Source organism: Rhinichthys klamathensis, unplaced genomic scaffold, assembly GCF_029890125.1.
Source record: "Rhinichthys klamathensis goyatoka isolate OS25496 unplaced genomic scaffold, OSU_Roscu_1.1 h1tg000338l_1, whole genome shotgun sequence".
In the NCBI taxonomy this organism is placed as follows: Eukaryota; Metazoa; Chordata; class Actinopteri; order Cypriniformes; family Leuciscidae; genus Rhinichthys; species Rhinichthys klamathensis.
The window spans coordinates 2,521,669-2,543,350 of NW_026606852.1; the positions used below are offsets into that span (position 1 = coordinate 2,521,669).

The following is a 21,682-nucleotide window of genomic DNA, read 5'->3' on the forward strand; positions in this document are numbered from 1 at the left end:
AGAGAGATTATTGTTCAGTCCCACAGAGATCAGTCCTGGCTCAAAAATTTGATAAACTTTGTAAAGAATCAACAATGGAGGCCTATAAGATCAAATTTCAACAGACTTTCTACAAAAATAAGGATTTCTGTAATTTTTGCAGCATTTATGCAATGGTGTGGAATCCACTGCCAGCTTGTAAAACTCCAAGAAGTAAACATTCAAAGAGCCTGCTAACTGCATTCTGTTTGCTTTTTAGATTTACCTTAACCACCGTTTGCTATGTCATTTGTATGCCGCCTCTCTGATGGACTAATCTTGGCCTGTTTCCTTTTTCTCTCCACTGCAGCAATGTCTAAAGATAACTCATCAAAACCTGGCTAAGTCGAAAATATATGTAGTTTAATCACAAAATGCGCCCTCACAATATGTATAAATCTTGATAAGTGCTAACAGATAAAGATCTGTCAGGAAGGCTTCTCAATTTGGGCGGCTGTAATATAGCAGTGCGGCCCCCTGCTGCTGGGTGGCTGTTATGGGTTGAATTTTGGGCTCCACGGTGTGACAGCAAATGATATAAGGAGACAGAGAGAAAGCCAGTTTCTATTCACATCCAGCGGCAACATTAGCATATCTCAAACAGCACATCCCGAATGCCCTGACCACCTGTAGATGAATCTTTTTTTTGCCTTCTGATTATTTCCTAATAAAGTAGAATGTGAAAGGCCGGAGCTGATGCTATGTGTGGAAAATCTGTGTGTCCTCAGAGCTAAAGAGAAATTGAATGAGCCCAGCACACTCCACGCATGCATTGTGGTGCAGGACAGCGCGTGGTCTGCCTGGAGAAGTGTCTGCGAGGGGGGTGGGCTACAGGGGTGCCGCCCACTGAGCAGCAGTTGGCTGTTGCTGGGAGGGGGTGGGGCTTATGGTGGACAGGGGAAACCAGTGGGAGGTGGGTGGGCAAGCTTACTCAGGGGTTGTCAGCTCATAGGGCCCTGAGTCCACTGTCTTTTTATACACTAGGTGCACTTGAGTCAAGCTAGAAAAGAGCTCAGCTCTGAGATCTTCCACTATTGCCTGCTAGCAGGAGTTTCTAATAAACTGCAGGACAACCAGAGACGAGAAGGAGGGAAAACCCAGCACAAACCCAGTCTTTTTTTTCCCCTTCTCAAACACAACAAAAAGGATTACAATTTTTCTTTTTGATCTGATTCCCCCCATTCCCCCTCTGAATTACAGCAGAGCTTTAGGAGGATGGCAGAACAGAAGAGGCAGGTGTCTCTGACCCAGGCCGTGACCCTGGCGTTGGTTCTGCTCACCTCAGCTGCTTCGGCAGAGGAGTACGACTACTACAGCTGGCAATCGGACAATTTCCACAACGGCCGCTTCTATGCCAAGCAGCCACAGTGTGTGGATATCCCAACCGACCTGCGGCTCTGCTACAACGTGGGCTATAAAAAGATGCGTCTGCCCAACCTACTGGACCATGAGACCATGCCTGAGGTCAAGCAGCAGGCGGGCAGCTGGGTGCCACTACTGGCAAAGCGATGCCACGCTGACACGCAGGTGTTCCTCTGCTCCCTTTTTGCTCCAGTATGCCTGGACAGGCCCATCTACCCATGCAGGTCTCTGTGCGAGGCGGTGAGGGACAGCTGCGCCCCAGTCATGGAGACCTACGGCTTTCCCTGGCCAGAGATGCTACAGTGCGAGAAGTTCCCCATCGACAACGATCTGTGCATTCCCATGCAGTTCTCGGCGGGTCACGCCACTCAGACTCCAGGTAGGACCTGCAAGAACACTGTGGTTTTAGATATAAAGATGACTGTTATTGATTCATTCAGTGAAAATCCAAAATGAATTTACACAAGAAAGGAATGCAACACAGATGTGACAAAACTGTACCTGTAAACAAAAATTTGGCAAAAATAAGCAAGAAAAAAACAACTACAAATAAAATTTTTACAACAAAATAAATAAATAAATAAATTCACGAGAGATGCATGAAAAATGTCTTTTTTTTTTAAACAGAACTATCTTAAGTTTTTTTTTTAATAAGTGATAACCTATAATAAGCATCAGTTCTTGCTGATTTTAAAACCTCCCCTTTTTGCTTAAAAAGTACAAAAATTATAATCACTAAGTCTCCATAGATCTATACAATAAGGCCCATTGGTGGATTTTCTCTTGCTTTGTTTAGCCTAGAGCTCTGGAGAAAGTAAAATTAGGAAAAGCTCTTGGAAGGACAAAAACCTTTCACTATCTAAAGCAAACATCTCATGTGGAATGTGGAGAGGAGCGTTCCTGCTGCGCCCTGCCTCTCTTTGTTTAATCGTGCATTTAGGTTTCCAATTAGCCAGGCAGCCAAACCCTTTGGATCACTAATTAGTCGGCAAAGTTGTACATTACTTTGTCTGACTGAAACGAGAAGGACTATTGTAATAGAAAGAGGAAGATCAAGTGAAGAGAAATAGCCTGGAGTGTAGTTAATGCTCAGTTTGAGGATGGTGTTAAACCATATATGCAGGACAATGGATTATCAAATGAATTATTTTTTAATAAAAACATGTGGTGCCAAAGAAAAAAATAAATAATAAAAAGAACTCAAACAAATCTTATTCTTTGTCAGTTTGTAAAATACCCTAATTTTCTCAACCATTTGTAAAGATTAATGCAACAAGTGATGCACAAAAGGCAATTCCCTATACAAAACATTAAGACATATAAATGCATTACTGTATGCTGTGTTCAAAACGAATCACATTTACTGTACAATACAGCTTTCCTTTTATTTAAATATGATATATAAATAAAAATTAACATAACACTAGGACTATTACCAAATGGTGTCTAATGACATTTTCATTCAAAAAAGTTGGGTAGAATAGAAAACTTATGTTTACTTAACCGATTTTTGGGAAAATCTGGGGACATCCTGAAATGTAAAACTGTATCAAACATAAATGTTTATTTATTTACATTTTCTAATGGGGTAAGATGAGATGTTTGGGTTAGTCTGTAGTCATAATTACCTTTATATATATATATATATATATATATATATATATATCCATTTACAGTAGTAAACATGCACACACATTCTCTTTTCACTGCTAAGATTTGATGGATAACAATGTTCTCAAAGAAGGAAAAAAAGAGGCTTTTGAAAAAAATGTGACTCCACAATACTGTTTTCATACTTCAGAATTAAGTAGTTTGGCTTCTGTTAGAAAAATAAGCTCCTTAAAATTGCAGCAAGCTCAAGAGCAAGCAGAGTAAGAGTGGGACCTTCGAGACAATATCAATTACAGCCATAGCTGCTCTGAAATTACATGATACTGAGAGTTTGAAAACTAGCAGAACTAAGTAAAAAGCTCTCTGCATCGCAGCTGGATGGGAAAGTAGCTCACGGGCAAGCGTTTACAGCGATGTGTGTTTTGGTGAGCGTGCACATCGACGTGAAACAGGACTCTAGAGATAACATGACAGCACAAACCCTCGTTTGACACGGCAAGTCGCTCCAGCCTGCAGCCGTCAGCTCCGGCACACAGGGACATGAAGAGCTGTTTTTTTCCCCCTGTGGTTTGAGGTGAAATCCTGGGACGGGGCCCGTTCACAGCCAGAGCCACAGACATGTTTGACGGGCTGTTTCTGGAGATACATTCCAGTAAATCACATTGGACAGTGCAACAAAAAGCCTCTTTAAACAATATTGTTCATTCTACAAATAGAAGACTTGTTCTTAATAGACAAATAGCCAAAACAAGAACCCTTTTTATTGGCTCCTCTAAAAAATCCAGCATACATCCTGTTTTATGACATATTTACCGCTTAAAATCTGTGATTATAAAGTTCAAATGAATTTAAACCTGAATTGAAATACTTTAATTGCTAAAATATTTTCTCTCATCCCAGTTTAATATGCAGAGACAACTATGTGGTCATCATGATTTTGCCAAATAAGACATCTGTTGAACCGGGAACAACATTCCTGTCCAAAAACATAGTCTTAACCCTATCCCTAAACCTAACCCTACCCTACCCATAACATCCCTAAAACCAGAGGGAAATGATAGGTGAATATGAACGGTGTAGAAGCCTCTAAATCTTGCTGTAAGACTAAACTTGACATTGAACCCTATCATACACCCCGCGCCACGTTGTTTAAATAGCAAATGCATTTGCGCCCATCGGCGTGCTGGTCTGAAAATGTGTTCAGGCGCATTGTTGGCCCGTAGCTATTTTGAGGCAACTGAAATAGACTGCGCCATTGACCAACTGAAACATGGTGTAAAGTCAATGCCGCAATATTTTTTTACTCGTTGGTAATGTGCGCCTATAGGCGGGTCCACAATGCGCGTACACTCTGGTTATTACACACACAGGGATGGCCAGCGGCACACAAACTAGCCAAATATTAAAAATAAAAGGATTACAATGTAAAAGATTAATATTGTGCACATAGAGATATGGTGGAATCCGGATAATGTCCCGTCGATGGTCTTCTTGCGCTTTAACCTCGTGCACGAGCAGATCCGCTTGCTCTCTGGAGAAGTGTTCAGTCTATCCGCTTGCAAATTCCGCCATGTAAATAGCGAATCCGCCATGGCGCGAGTGCAACTGGCTTTCAAAGGGAATGGGTAATTACACTCTGATTTTTTTTTTTTTTGCACGTTACGCCCAAAACACACCCACTACGCCCCATACACACCCATTACCATTACATTAAGAGAATAGAGACAACCCTTTTAGACCATTTCCTGTCGTTAAACTAGCAAAAGTCAATTCTAAGTGCAATTGTGACCTGCACTTTAGACCATGAGCTTAGATCGTTAAAATAGGGCCCATTAACTGTTAACCTATCCCTCTAATCTGATTGGTTGATTTGAATCATTCCAGGATCAACAAGGATGTTGATGGTGAAATCAGGTTCACCCAACTGCATTCGTTCAGCAGTTTGGGGCGGGGCTATTTGTTAGCTGACCAATGGCAGAGAGGGGGAGTGTCTGTGAAACCTGTTTGAAAATCATTAGTTTTGCTGCTCTAGATTTTTAGAGTCTCGTTTTATTTAAAGAACAGAACTGAGAAGAGACAATTAATTAGGCTAAACATAGAAATGAACAAGATAAAACAATTCTACCAGCTCAGATTAGAGTGAATGTGTAATCCATTGTTTGCAGGGTTCTGTTGAATGCAGAGGCGCTGCTGCCTTAGGGGCGGCTTGGGGAGACATGTAAACCTGTCTCTGTCTCCGCTCACTGCACATTTAAACAGACATAAATCACAGCAGTTTTTCATCCTGATTAATGTTTTATGTCCAAAGTGTTGCTACTCATAACTTCATGGGTCCAAATGAGCCATAAAATTATGACCTGTGCATAGTTTAAACAGAGCATTTTCCCCATAAACTGTGATGCAGAAAGTCAGCGATGCAGAAATCACTCGGATACAGAAATACCTGTAGTCTCTGAGGAAACAGTAAGGACTTAAACATGTACATTCATATCCATGATGACAAACTGTGGGAAGGTCTTAGTGACAGATTGCATCACTTACGGGTTTCTTGTCTTATTAAATATGAGATCTTATTCAAGTACTTTAAATGAATAATAGGGTTGACTGGTGCTAATTGTCTCAATTCACGAAAAACTCTCAATTTGGGTATATTTTTAAACATTAATTTCTGTATAGGTAGACATACATAAACAAACAAGCAAACAAAAAAACTATTGGACATGTTCATCATTACTGCACAGGAAAAAAAAAATCTGTTATTTTTTGTGACAGCATAGTGGGGCATGTTGTCACACTATATGGAGTGTGTAGTCACAACGAAACCTGACAGTCAGCCATTATAGATTTTGTGTCAAATTTCAACAATTTCGTAAACAGCGTAGTGTGGTGTGAAAAATTTAAAAGGTAGTATAAATAATAATTTTAGGTAATCATTTATGAAAAATACCCTTGTTGTGGCTTTCCAGTTTCAAATTATACTTTCATTAAATCATTGACTCTTGCATGAATGTGTGGTTTGAGATACAGCCTTTGTGACAACTTCCTTGTGTGGCCACTATAAAATAATCTGTCTACTCTAAATAAAAAAACTGAGACGGACAGACAGACAATTTGACCCCATACAATCAATAACTTAATTGGCTTTATTCAAGTTTTACCCACAAAATAATGTCAACCTGAGTACAGTAGGTTACATAACTTTTAGGTCATCATTTTTTTGGTCAGTACACTTGAATAAAAAAACAACTGATGTTACCAAATGAACCACATTTTTAGGTTACCTGACAAAAAGATTTACAATGCAGACACTGCTTTAGAACTAAAGCACTCTTGCTTATTAAAAAGAATTCTTTCAGAAGCAGTTCTGTTGAGTCCTTACACATGTTTCAACGAACACAAGAGAGTATTCAACGGGAAATTTAAGGGAATAGATTACAAAAAAGTATTGCTCTGATATCACTCAATCTCTGAATTGGCACTTCTTGCAGAAACTCGGTTTGCAGAATTACCCTCGCTCAGTCTCCTGACACATGCTTTGGCTCAGTTTCTACCAGGCATCATGCCAGCGAGCCACCCTGCAAAACAGAATAAATCGTTCTGCTGTGCAAATAAGACATTTCAGCTTCAAGAATGCAGCTCACGACGGCCTGCGAGTACGAAACAAAAGTTTCCTCCACAGCACGCTCAGTGTGTGCAAGTCACCGTCCACGTCACGTCTCCGTCCCGCTGAATGCTGAATGTATGGGAATTTCTGCTCAGGGACCAAATGACGGTTAAAATGTACAGAGGGGTTCAACTCCCCACGACCTGTGCACTGAAGCCTGGTGAACTTTGACCCCTCCCCTCATTATCTACCGCTATGTCTGTGCTTGAGGCTGGGGTGATAAACTCTGACCCTTGGTTTTTAACCTGGAAGGGGGAGTCTGGAGACGAGCCATGTAAGCTCTTGTTAACAGATGCTTTTGTTTTGTGAGCTCAAGGGAGAACCTGTGCTGAATATATGACAAAATCAAATTCGTCACCTCAGAGATCAGATATAACAAACGTCATTGTGTGGTTGATTTCAGTGGAGAACTTCAAGCTTTAGCCAATCTGGTCATGGTTTGTTCCACCAGACCCACCCCACAGAGTTCGAACAGAGCTTTCTATATTTTTAGCTGTACACATTTTCACATGCCACATCCAGCATTCTTCCTCGGTTAAGCAGATTGATGATGTGATAGAAGCCCAGAAGTTTGGAACTGGACAATGCACCTGACACTTATACCCGAATGTCAAAACAACCATTATCAGACATCAAAGAAGAGATGGGGTAAAATTTTCTTCCAAAATTGAATAATAATAATAGAAAAATCTTTACAAAAATGATTATATATTTTACTGTTCAAACGTTTGGGGTCTTTTGGGGTCTAAGATTTTTTAATAATTCTGAAAGAAGTTGTTCGTGCTCAGCAAGGCTGCATTTTTTTAAAACAGTAATACAGTAATATTGTAAAATCGGTGTCATTAGTGTCACATGATCCTTCAAAAATCCTTCTAATAAACTAATTTCGTGATACATTTTTTTTCAGCATTCTTTGATGAATGTAAAGTTGAAAAGAATAGCATTTATTTGAAATAGATTTTTTTTAAACAATGTAAATGTCTTTACTGTAATTTCTGATCAATTTAATACACACTTGCTTGAACACTTTTAGTTCTTTAAAATAAAATAAAAAAATAAAACACTTACAACTAAAGCAAAATTCAGATTTAAATAATGAATCAATACAAGAGCAATCCATCTTCCAAAACGTGTTCGTCTTACCCTGATTCACTACGGTAAGCCTATTATAAGTGTTTATGTTTTAGACCTGTCGGGGTGGTTTTCGCGGGAAATCGCGTACTTGCATCACTCAACCATGCGTGTCTCGTCATATCCGTAAATAGAGAAAAGTTGCTCCGGCTACTTTGACGCGTGTATGCTGTGGGAGTGGTAGAGGTTAGTTGTTACAATGAGCGAGTAAGGCTGACATGGAGCTGCTATAAATCTCCAATCTCCAGGGAATCACCTGTAAAAAAAAAAAAAAAAAAAAAAAAAAAAAAAAAAACAGAACAGATGACACTCTGCCAGCAAAAAGAGAACATGGCAGAGCTTGTAATAAAACGATAATAAACATTGGCTTGGATTTTACAATAAAGTTGTGTAAACTTCTATAGTGGTGAATGAGAGACTATATTAAATATATGTTTCGTGTTCCCATTTGCTCAAATAGCAAAAGAAAAACTCCACAATAGTGTTTTCACAACTTTCAAAACAGAAAAAAAAAAGAGAGAGATTACCGGTAGCTGCGTTTCCATTACCCTTCAAATTGCGCATTGAACATATGCCCAATGGAGACAAATCAATTTCCCTCCCATATATTGCAACAATTTTTTAAGCTCACACTAGGTGGTTATTCAGGCAATTTGAAAAAATGATTTTTTTTTCTGCATTGAAAACTGCATTGGAAACTTTTTTTTTGCATTTACAGGTCACCTGGCGTACGTAAAAGTCGATCATTCTTTAACGATGGCGCTGTATGTTTGGACAGAAGACAAGACAGCTCTTAATTAAACTCATAAAAGAAAAGAATAACACGAATACTGGATTCTAAACAACAAAGACATACCACAATTTATCAAGACCTCGAATCAGATAGGAGGGAGAAACACCTGGCTTTCCTAGCCATTAAGGGAGCAGAAACTCATTTGCATTTAAAGATACATGCACGGAAACAGCATATCTTTGGCCAACCTTAAAAACATCTCGGTTACGTATGGTAACCCTCGTTCCCTGAGGAGGGAACGGAGACGTCTTGTCGGAGGAGTTCCCGAATGAAAGGGAACTACCATTTCAACATGCTATAATAAATTACCTGTGGGGTATTTTGAGCTAAAACTTTACAGACACATTCTGGGGACATCTGATATTTATATTACTGGAATATATTTATAAAAATGGAAAAAATAGATCCCCTTTAACTAAGTTTAAAACTACATTAATTTTCCCATATGAGCATGTGTACAGGATGTGTGTTATACAGTACTTTAAGCCCACTGAACAGAATCCTAACCCCAGTAGGTGGCACGATAAACATCTGTATCTCTACAGTTAAAAATAAGATCAGCAAATAACTATCAGCTCCAAGAAGGTCATGTAAAGCTGTTTGCATGTTCCAGTGAATATTTTCACTGTCAAACTGCTGAGAAGAATGTTTTCACAGTGTCCTATTAAAAGCTTACCCCTGCATTTGTCTTCGTATGTTTGCAACGAGTGTAAAATATTCTGGTTGACATTCAGACACATCCTGTTGTGGAGAGGCCACAAATATTTTCCCCTTAGACTATAGTCCAGGTATATGTAGGGCATACTGTACACACACTATCTGAAGGGACGTGATTTCACAGTGATGAACCACTGAAAGTTTTAATCTTGTTTTATAACTTCCCTTTCCTCGGTGATGAAATAAAACTAGCAGCTGCCAAACCTCTCCCTCTCATGGCTTCAAACACTGTGGATTAAGGTCCATTAGCACTGGCTTGCTGCCCCTACATGAGTCCAGCATTGAAATGAAACAGAGTTCTACTCGCTGCACTAAACCAAACACCATATCAGAGCTGTTAGGATAAACAATCACATGAGAGTTTAATTTTACCAAACCAATCATTTTAGTAAATGTGAATCATTCCCAGCCTTTATTGGTTTGTTTGAGTCTTCTGTGATTAATTGACTGCACTGAATATTTCAGTAAACTTACTGTATCATTGCTACTGACCTCAGATAACAGTTTATCTCATCAATGACCACCAATACAATCTCAACCAATATGACACAGCAGCACTGACTCAACCAATGACCAAATTTGGGGGCGGGGCTATCTGTTTGTTAGACCAATGGCTGACAAAAATACATGTAGTCAGGTTCATTTAATCATTATACAGGTAAATTATATTTCTGACTAGAATAAATTCAAGTTACCGTCTGAAGCATACAGTATTTTTGTCACAGTCTTCGTCTGCACCTGTCTGTCTTAGTCATCTTCACTACACTACCCAGAATCCTCCTTGTCTCCACACCTGTACTCACTCCCTCATTATCCACCTGTCCCTCGTCATCATCATCTGTGTCACCTGTCTTCACCTCGTTAGTGTTCATTTGTCTCTGTATTTAGTTTGCTTCTGTTCATTCAGTCTTTGTCGGTTGTCGTCGATGTATAGTTGTATTTGTGTGAGTTTTGTTTGCCTGCCTGTACCTGTTTGGAGTTTGTTATCAGTAAATGTTTGCATTGGAGCCTTCTTGCCTCAGACTCTTCTTCAACCCGCACCACAACCCGTGACAGAACGACCGACCAAACAAAAGATGGACTCGGCGGGCCATACCCTAACAGACTACCTCATCAGGATCCTGTTTGAGAGAGGTCTCCGCATCACCATCACCCCAGTGATGCCTCCAACCATCTTCGCCACGCCGTCCATTTTCACCCCGGATCCAGCAGAGCCCGCTGATCCTGCGCCAGAGCCCGCTGATCCTGCGCCAGAGCCCGCTGATCCTGCGCCAGAGCCCGCTGATCCTGCGCCAGAGCCCGCTGATCCTGCGCCAGAGCCCGCTGATCCTGCGCCAGAGCCCGCTGATCCTGCGCCAGAGACGATTCACGTCCAGCCTGCCCAGCCAGAGACGATTCACGTCCAGCCTGCCCAGCCAGAGACGGTTCACGTCATGCCTGCCCAGCCTGAGATGATTCATGTCATGCCTGCCCAGCCTGAGACAGATCCGTCCTGCATCAAGCCTTCGCCGCTGGTCCCGTCCAGCCCAGAGCTTCCTTCGCCGCTGGTCCCGTCCAGCCCTGAGCTTCCTTCGCCGCTGGTCCCGTCCAGCCCTGAGCTTCTTTCGCCGCTGGTCCCGTCCAGCCCTGAGCTTCTTTCGCTGCTGGTCCCGTCCAGCCCTGAGCTTCCTTCGGCGGCTGGTTCCGTCCAGCCCAGAGACCCCTTCACCGCTGGTTCCGTCCAGCCCAGAGACCCCTTCACCGCTGGTTCCGTCCAGCCCAGAGACCCCTTCACCGCTGGTTCCGTCCAGCCCAGAGACCCCTTCACCGCTGGTTCCGTCCAGCCCAGAGACCCCTTCACCGCTGGTTCCGTCCAGCCCAGAGACTAGTAATGACTCTGTCACTCTCCCCATTAAATTTTTTGGGGGGGGCCATAGGGCTCCGCCATGGCCGCCCGAAGGGCCTCCATCGCCATGGCCACCCGAAGGGTCCGCACCGCCATGGCCGCCCGAAGGGCCTCCATCGCCATGGCCGCCCGAAGGGTCCGCACCGCCATGGCCGCCCGAAGGGCCTCCATCGCCATGGCCACCCGAAGGGTCCGCACCGCCATGGCCGCCCGAAGGGTCCGCACCGCCATGGCCGCCCGAAGGGTCTCCACCGCCCTGGCCACGCCCATGTCCTGCTCCGCCCTGGCCACGTCCTGCTCCGCCCTGGCCACGTCCTGCTCCGCCCTGGCCGCCTGCACGTCCTGCCCCGCCCTGGCCGCCTGCACTTCCTGATCCGCCCTGGAGGCTTCCCGTCCCAGTTTGGCCACGCCCTGGCCAGCCTTCAGGGCGCCCGCCCCCCCACCCCATTGATGTTCTACGGCGCGAGGTCGCGCCTTGTTGAAGGGGGGCGTTCTGTCACAGTCTTCGTCTGCACCTGTCTGTCTTAGTCATCTTCACTACACTACCCAGAATCCTCCTTGTCTCCACACCTGTACTCACTCCCTCATTATCCACCTGTCCCTCGTCATCATCATCTGTGTCACCTGTCTTCACCTCGTTAGTGTTCATTTGTCTCTGTATTTAGTTTGCTTCTGTTCATTCAGTCTTTGTCGGTCGTCGTCGATGTATAGTTGTATTTGTGTGAGTTTTGTTTGCCTGCCTGCCTGTACCTGTTTGGAGTTTGTTATCAGTAAATGTTTGCATTGGAGCCTTCTTGCCTCAGACTCTTCTTCAACCCGCGCCACAACCCGTGACAATTTTTAGATTACCTAAACATTAGTCTACTTTAAATACCAAAAATGGTGTACTTATTGTAAATGGCTACATTTTATGTTTAATGGTTCTTTATGAGACACTAATTTTTAACCATCTTTCCTTCTTTACCCTGTAGTTTCAAAAGTGTGTCCACCCTGTGACAACGAATTGAAAGCAGACACCATAATGGAGCACTACTGCGCCAGTGATTTTGGTAAGATATTAACTTTTATTAAGACATCACATTTGACAACTTAAATAACTCTATAGTTGTGATCTCTTCATAATGGTCAAAAATTGTAATGAAAAAAATTTATGAGAAAGTCTGCGGTTTGCTTGTATGGGAAAGCGGCCACTGTAATATTTAGGCTGAACATAAATGTGACATCATGAGAAAAAACAGATACAATATGAGGTTGCTCTGCTATGCATCGCATTAAATATACTATGCAAATATGTATATAGCAACTCAATGCAATTTATATATTGATGTCTTTGTATGTGTAGACATGGGCATCTATATATATAGCATGTTTTTATGGTTTTAGTGGGTGATGCCCAGATCTAGTTAGACTAATGTTGTGCAAAACCAGCCTCAGGTAACTCAGTATCGATACTAAATATCGTAGAAATGAAATAAACTGGCTCAGGAAACTTATTAAATGAAACTAAGAATGTCAATTTTTCAATAATTCAATGTTAATATTTGTCATTCAGAGTTGACCTTACTTTTGTTAAACATCCCATCGTGCTTTATCATTAAATTACAGAAGTAAAGTTAAAATGCAAATTTGACAAATGTATTAAAACATATTTTCAAATTAGAGAAGTTGAATGCAGTTTGAAATATATCAAATTCCACATAAATAATATGCAAAACACCTCAAACATGCAGCAAAGTGACCTGTTTTCAACGCATGGGTCACATACATGAGTTCATATGGAATTGACATCCAGTTTTTAAATGGTGCTGGAGGATTCCTGTTCTAATAGTTTTGGATTTTTTATGGTTCGTATAAAAGTGATGTATTCTGACTAGAGGTCCATTGATCTGTCAAATGTGAATCTCTAGAATGAGTCTCTGGCATTGAATAAAAGAGTTTCAAGGTTAAAAGTCATTTGAAAAGCCTTCCCTATAGAGGGCAGAGGATTATAGCACAGTAGAGTCACACATACGCCTGACTTATCTTTGGCTGTGAGGCCTGTTTCTCTTGGATTTGCATGTATTTTCCTTGATAACTTTGACAGATGACACTAGAAAATATTGTTAGTAGTAGCCTGAGTGTATGTTCTAGATTTTCTACATTAAAGTCAGAAAATGAAGTGCAGACATCACAAAGAGAGTTAAATTTTTTATTTTTTTTTATCCTCTAGAAAAAAGAGGTGCTTTCTTAAAGGTGCTCTAAGCGATGTCGCGCGTTTTTTAGGCCAAAACATTTTTTGTCACATACAGCAAACATCTCCTCACTTACCGCTGGCTGCCTGTCCCCTGAACACACTGTAAAGAAACGCGATCTCTGTAGATAGCCCAGGCTCCACAAACAGCAACAAAAACAAACTGCGGCGACCCGCTCCCCGAAACATAACAAACTGTTCCAGCCAATGACCGACAAGAAGGGTGTGGGGGTGGTGTTTGGGGGGTTAGTGTGCGGATGAGGAGGAGGGAGGGTCTAGCTAGCCTCCGTTTTGTTTGACAATACTTTAAACGTCAACAAGAAGTGACGTCACCCAGGATCGCTTAGAGAACCTTTAAGATACTCCACATACTGAAAGCATAATGCATGACAGGATATTACCGCTTGATTAATTTCTTCCCCTGATCTCCATTTCACTGGTACCTGACGTGACTCCATTTCACATGACTTGTTGTTTGTTAACTAGTGCTGTACAGTTTATTTTGATAGTAAGTTTAATAGTGTGCTCTATTAATCTTAGTTGGATGTTACGGCCAGTTTCCACAATCTAACAGTAATCAGTGTATTCAACACATACTGGACAGCAGCACACATCAAATGATTTAAGGTTTGTGCATGTGCAGATCGCTGCTGAGAAACCTCTCCATTAGAGTCTATTCACTGGCTCTGGATACAATTAATTTTAATATTTTATGTAGCGCTAAGGAAATCCATTGTTTTTAAGTTTGGTTTGGGGATTTTAAATGGCTTAGTTTTGTTTATATCTGATTTGTCATTCTCCTTTCTGAAGAACCTTTTGGGAACGAAGTCATATGAGACTCTTCTGGGAGGGAATTAAAGAAAATAAGTTTTATGACAGACATTGGCTCAGGCATTTCAGAATGATCAAACCAACATTTAAGATGCTGTGCGATGAAACTGATCCGCTGGTTAGTCCAGTTATCCAATCACTTCCACTGCAAAGTCATGTGAGTTTTTTGTTGCGCATTGAGGGATTTATTTGGTAAATGTGTTGCCATCGTAGTTTATGCGCATGTCTTGTCGGATTGAAAGGAATGTATCTGCCTCAATGGACCGCATATGTTTTTTTAATGCACATTTATAGAATTCATGTGCATCTTGGCCTTTTCAAGCATTTTTTATGCAATATCCTGATTATGCTCCTAAAAATAGGTGGATGGAAATATTTAATGATTTTTATTTCTTCTCTTGAAAACAAGAAAAATATATTTAAAAAAAATATGTGTGTCCATTGTGGTCCAAATCCACCCAACATTCTCTGAACATCATAATCTGTGTTCTGAAAAAGAAAGAAAGTCATACATGTCAGGTTAAAGTCGGCATGAAACAGAAGTTGAGATTTTTTCCTTGTTGTGACGTATATCCGAGTGAAACGGCTTCTGAAATTAGAAAAAAATGTAGGGCGGGGCTTGATTTCGTCCTTCGGGAATTGATTGGATCGTTGGAGGTTGGGCGTTGCAAACAAAATGGAGGCAGATTTGAATGCTGGTTTACATTCAGTTGTGGAGGATTTCTCTCTACCGGACTCCCCACCGTTACCCTCCCATGAAGGATTTTTTATTGAGGAGCCCGGCTAAAGAGACAGTTATCACACGCGAGTCCTGCGGATATAAAGGAATAAGGACATTTAATTCTACCGAACTACCCGCACCGATAGCCGCACCCTTTCGCCATGGCACGTGACCGAAAGAGAAGAGAGGTCGTTTTGAGGGGGGAGGGAAGGGTAATGTATTTGATTAAAGATTATAAGGGTACATGAATTTAAAAAAAAATAATGAAGTGCACAGATAAATCATTTATAATAAACACTACAATATTACATATAAAAAGAAGATTTGTGAAATTTGATTTCATGCCAACTTTAAGAACAACATTTTCATAGAATTTTACATTTTGGGGTGAACTGTCTCTTGAAGGTCAGTTCAAAGTAATTTGTATTCCAGTTCAGGAAATCGACTCGGGTTACGACTGTAACCCTTGTTCCCTGAGAAAGGGAACGAGAACTGCGTTGATATGACACTTTGGGGAATCGCCCCTTAGCGTATTGCGTCTGAAGTATGAATGAAACTAGTCCAATCCTATTTGTGTTGCGTGATGATGTAGAGTGTGACGGGACCCCCGGAAGCTACAAAGGGACGCCGTCACACAACAGCGTTAGCTTCGCGATGAAGCAAGTAGCTCCCAGGCAGGAGGAGGCGTGGCGGAGAAACGCAGTTCTCATTCCCTTTCTCAGTGAACAAGGGTTACAGTCGTAACCCGGCACGTTCCCTTTCAAGGGAACTCAAACTGCGTCGATATGACACTTTGGGGAACGAGTACCCACTATGCCACAATGACACCTGCCTATCCCAGTGTGAAGCTGTCTCAGGCACAACTAGGACAAGAGCACTTGTGCACCAGGAGGTCGATGGGAGGTCAAGACTATACAATCTTGTGAATGTGTGCGGAGTGGCCCAGCCAGCCGCATCACATATCTCATGAATTGGTACCCCTGAACGGAGGGCTCTATAGGGCACCATACCTCTGGTAGAGTGAGCAATCACAGCCAAAGGTGTAGGCAAACTGCTCACCTGATAGGCCAGGGAAATAGCCTGAACAATCCAGTTACTGATGGTCTGCTTGGATGCGGGGAGCCCCTTCCTGGGCGACCCGAAACACACCAGCAACTGGTCCGCTTTTCTCCACTGAGATCTCTGAACATATATGTCAAATGCTCTAACAGGGCAGAGCAGATGAAGACTACCCTCCTCCGCCGTCACATGAGGTGGGGGATGAAATGCCTGTAGAACTGTCGACCTCGCCAAATTAGACGCCACCTTCGGGACGTAGCCTGGTCTAGGGTGCAAGATGGCCTTAACTCTACCAGGAGCAAACTCCAGGCACTGAGGAGATATGGAGAGCGCCTGGAGATCTCCTACTCTCTTAAGAGAAGTAATGGCAAGGAGAAAGACCACCTTAAGTGACAGGTTCTTAGCCTCAGCCAACTCCAGTGGTTCGAAGGGGGCCTTAACCAGCCCTTCGAGAACCACTGCCAGGTCCCATGTGGGAACTCTGGTCCGAGTTGCAGGTCTCATCCTCCAAGCCCCACTGAGGAAACGTACGACCAGCTGATGTCTTCCCAGAGGCCCATCACTCAGAGGAGTGTGGAAAGCCGCAATGGCAGCCACATACACCTTGAGTGTAGATGGGGTAAGACCAGCAGAGAAGCGATCTTGGAGGAACTCCAACACTGAAGCCATAGGGCAGTTAACTGGGTCCACCTCACTCTCTCTACACCAAACGGTGAAAACATTCCATTTTAGGCCGTACAATTTCCTCGTGGAGGGAGCTCTAGAGCTGGGTATGGTCTCTACTACTCCAGCCGACAGGCCAGCCTCCAGGTACTGTGCCCCCTCAGGGGCCAGACCCAAAGCTTCCACAGCTCTGGGCGAGGGTGGAATATTGAGCCCTCTGCTTATGTCAGCAGGTCCCTCCTGATCTGATAGGGGTGATTCTACGTTTTTGGGGTCCATATAGTGATTTTATTGCATCGTAGAAGGCTTGAGAGTTGTTGGTGTCCGCATAGCCTTGGATTTCATGGGCTTTCCTAAGCCACCAATCATTCTCCATTATGCGAAGCCGGCGTTGCACCTCAGCACGGATATTACTCCAGTGTGAGCGCAAAGAGGGAGATTGTGGATTGGAGAGGTGAGCGGTGAAGGCTTTACGCTTCTCCTCCAGAAGGACCAATATTTCGGGGCAGCTATCGTCAAACCAGTCCTGGTGACGCTTAAAAGTGAAACCAATTGTGTCAGTAGCGGCTTGTTGTATAGCTGAGCTAAAATTAGCCCATACGCTTTCCGCTGTATTGTGTAGGGGATGAGTGAAAACAGAAACAGAAACAGAAAACAGAAACAGAAAACAGAATCACCCCTATCAGATCTGCAGATGGTACAATTCTGCACAAGGACAAACAAGAAATTCTTGTGCGTTGGGCTGAGCATTTTAACACCCTTCTCAATCAAAATAATCCGACTGACCCCACTGTCCTGCAGCGCCTCCCAATGCTTCCACTTGTACATGAGCTTGACGACCCACCCGAGTTCTCAGAAGTCCTCACAGCAGTACGAAGCCTCAAGGACAATAAGTCTGCTGGTCCTGATGGAATCCCTGCAGAAGCTCTAAAGAAAGGCGGGTACCTGCTCACCAAAACCCTCCACCAACTTATCCAGATAGTATGGGCACAAAAAACTGTTCCTCAAGGCTGGAAAGACTCACACATTGTTACCATTCACAAGAAAAAAGGTGACAAGTCCATCTGTGGTAACAGTCGTGGCATATCCCTGCTCTCTGTGGCAGGGAAAGTATTAACGAGGGTCATGCTGTCCCGTCTTACCAAGAGCATCACAGAAAGGATCCTTCCTGAGTCACAGTGCGGCTTCAGGAAGGATCGCTCCACCACCGACATGATCTTTGTCCTGCGCCAAATGCAAGAGAAGGCCAGAGAACAGAACAAAGACCTGTTCATTGCCTTCATCGACCTGGCAAAGGCTTTTGACACCATTGACCGTCAAGTCCTTTGGGTCATTCTGGAGAAGTTTGGGGTGCCACCAAGATTTCTGTACATTCTACAACAGTTTCATTTTGGCATGCAGGCTTGTGTGACTATGGGTACATCTCAATCTCCCTCCTTTCCTGTGCAGGTAGGAGTGAAACAGGGGTGTGTACTGGCTCCAGTGATCTTCAACCTCTTCCTGGCAGCAGTCACCCTCCTCTCCCGCAGTTCCCTCAGCCCCGATGAGGGTGTTTGCCTGCAGTTTCGTCTGGACAGGAACCTCTTTGACCTTCGCCGCCTGCAAGCCATCACCAAGTGCACTACTCTCTCAATTCATGAACTGCAATATGCCGATGACTGTGCCCTCCTAGCCCACAGCCCTACCGCAATGCAGCACACACTGGATGTTGTATGCGCAGTCTATCAAGCTTGTGGCCTACAAGTTAACATTCAAAAGACAGAAATCATTGTACAGACCATGGTCCCTACCCCCACACCCCCTGGATTCTATATTCATGGTTCACCAGTAAAGGTTGTTCAGCACTTCAGCTACCTTGGAAGCATTCTAACACCCACCTGCCTCATAGACAGCGAGATCCAGGCACGCATTAATCTCGCCTCCTCTGCCTTTGGCAGACTTCGAGCTAGAGTCTTTGGTAATAAAGATCTCCGTATTTTCACCAAAGCGGCCGTTTACCAGGCAGTCTGCGTTTCTACCCTGCTGTTTGGTGCTGAAGCATGGACTCCCTACCGCAGGCATATTCGGTGTCTTGAGGGTTTTCATATCAGATGTTTGCAACGTATACTAGGGGTCACATGGAAAGACAAAATCTCCCACACGGACATCCTCCAGCGCACCAACTCCAGCTGCATGGAGGCAATCCTTGCTAAGCGGCAACTGCGATGGATTGGTCACGTTATCCGCATGCCCTCCCACCGCCTTCCCCGGCAAGTCCTCTATGGACAGATACATGCAGCCAACAGGAGACCTGGGGGTCAGAAGCGTCGATACAAGGATCATCTCAAGGAGACCCTGAAAAGCTGTGGAATAAGCCCTGGAGTTCTGGAAACAAAAGCTGCCAACCGTCAGGCATGGAGTTCTGCATGTGATCTGGGGGCCCAACAGATCGAATTAAAGCGCGCTCAACATAGAACCGAGCTACATCAGCGCAGACTCCAACGCGCACAGCCACAACTATATGCACACCCAGACTCAGTATTCACTTGTCCTTACTGCAGTAGGACATGTGGCTCTCGGATTGGGCTTCACAGTCACCTTCAATGGCACCGCCGTCAGCAGCGGTTGCACCAACACTCCAATAATGCATCCTAGAAGTGACGTCATCTTCGAAATCGATGGACAGCATAAGAAGAAGAAGATGGGAATCTCCCATGGAGGGCCGTCCAGGAGCGATATTATATCTGAGAACCATACTCGGGCCGGCCACAACGGGGCTACTAACAGTAGGGTGGCCCCGTCGCGACGGACCCTCTCTAGAACTCCCGGGAGCAGAGCGATCGGGGGAAATGCGTACAGATGCAGCCTCGCCCACGTCTGCACCATGGCGGGCTGGATGTGTGAGGGAGAACCACAGTGGACAGTGTGTCGGAAACAGATCCACTTCCACTGGGCTGAACCTCTTGCATATCAACTCCACCATGTCCGGGTGAAGTCTCTGCTCTGAGAGACAACAGTTTCCCTTGGGACCAGAGGAGAATTTGATGCACCAGTCTGCATAGAGGGTGCAATCTCAGACCCCCTTGATGGCTTAAATAGGATACCACTGACGTGTTGTCTGTTCTCACAAGAACGTGGTGACCTTTGAGGTTTGGGAGGAAGCTCCTCAGAGGCAGTCTCTAGGCAGTTTATGTGCCAGGAAGAATGCTGGTCCTGCCACAGACCTCTTGTAAAGTGGCCGTTCGTGACTGCGCCCCAGCCCGTGAGGGATGCGTCTGTCGAAACGGCTTTCCGGCGACATGATGCTCCCAACAGACACCAAGGTTTCTTCCACATTGATAGGTAACGAAGGCATCTGCATGTAACCCTTATTATGCGGAATGGATTTCCCCTCGGAGAAAAGGGTATCGAAGGGTATCACGGTGGACGCTGCTGCCATGAGCCCTAACACTCTTTGAAAATGTTTCACAGTGATGGCTTGGCCTAGCTTTATCCTGGTCACCGTGGCCAGGATGGACTCGATCCGTGGCAACACGCTCTTTTTTGTGTTGAGTCTCAACCCCAAGCTCTGAATATGGCCAAGGACGACATCTCGATTACGAACTGCCAGATCTCGAGACTGGGCCAGCATGAGCCAGTCGTCGATGTAGTTTAGCTCAGCGGGGCCAGAGCTGCATCCATGCACTTGGTGAATGTTCGAGGGGAGAGTGCTAGGCCGAATGGAAGAACCCAATACTGGTATGCTTTGCCCCCAAAGGCGAACCTCAGGAACTTCCTGTGAGAGGGAAGGATGGAGACGTCGAAGTATGCGTCCTTCAGATCTATCGTGACAAACCAGTCCTCCGACCTGATTTGGTTCACGATAATGGGAGTGGTGAGCATCTTGAACCTGAACCTCCTCAGAGACCGATTCAGATGCCTTGGGTCTAGAATAGGACGCAACCCTCCATCCTTCTTTGGAACTATGAAGTACCGGCTGTTCCTAACACTCGACCCTGCTCTGGGTCCACTGCAGTTCAAACCACCCTATTGAACTTCAGTGGGCAAACATGGAACTGCAGTCTGTACCCCTTCTCTACAGTGCACAGGACCCATGGCGATATATTGGAGAGGCTTTGCCATGCCTCGGCAGAATTCACCAAGGGAACCCTCGGGGCTGGTGTCGAGTGTTTTGTGAAAGCCCTTGATGATACCCTGAAGCGGAGGATCGGCAGGGAATAATCGAAAACGACTCTCGTTGTGCGGACGCGAACGCTGCCAGACCACCAGCCTGTGGGGTGGACAGAGCAGCGTGCGTTCACTGGAAACTGATGTGTCCGCTTCTCAAATCCGCTTTCTCAGGAGGCTGCGGGTGGGAGCGCTCCAAGCTCTTTGAGGGGGAGCTCTAGAGGCAACACTCTCCTTTTGGACCTGCCGATATGAGGAGCTTGATGACGGCTGAGGCTGCCCACCGGCGGAAGCCTTCCTGGACCTTGAGCGGCGAGGGATATATTGCTTGTAAGCTGCGCTCTGTTTCTTTGCTTCCTGGAACCTATCGACGGCCGTATTAACCACATCGCCGAACTGCGAACCGCGGCCAGTCGTAGAAAAGAACAGCAAGTCTGGAAAGAACCGTAAAGCCCGGCGTGGAGGCTGTGATCTGTGTTGCAGAAAGCGCTCATCAAGCTTACTTGCAGACCGCACTTCTTGTCTCTCTTGCGGCCAACTAATATTCAACTTGGCCACAGCATGCATCACAACCTCCTCATATTTTACAGATGCAGATTGAGATGGCACAATATGTGGCAACTGTTCATTAAAATCCGCTTCTACGATGCTGAGTACGTCTAATTCCTCAGAATCAGAGAGCAGCAGCATGGGATCCTCGACCCGAGCAGAAGAAGCCATACTTCAGACGTGTTACGCTAAGAAGGGTTCCCCAAAGTGTCATATCGACGCAGTTCGAGTTCCCTCGAAAGGGAACATTTCATTGGAAGAAAATTAAAGGGGCACTTGGCAACTATTTCAACTAAATAAAA

At 44.4% G+C, this 21,682-nt stretch overlaps 1 protein-coding gene across 1 annotated transcript in view; it reads left to right on the plus strand.

Moving 5' to 3' along the window:
* The first annotated feature begins 943 nt into the window (after positions 1 to 943).
* The window catches only part of sfrp5 (secreted frizzled-related protein 5), a 31,109-nt gene continuing 10,370 nt past the window's right edge, over positions 944 to 21,682 (plus strand). Inside the window, exons 1-2 of the mRNA XM_056272432.1 lie at positions 944 to 1,759; positions 12,153 to 12,230. Of these exons, the coding sequence (XP_056128407.1) occupies positions 1,234 to 1,759; positions 12,153 to 12,230 (604 nt within the window). The 5' untranslated portion in view covers positions 944 to 1,233. The remainder of the gene's footprint in view (positions 1,760 to 12,152; positions 12,231 to 21,682) is intronic.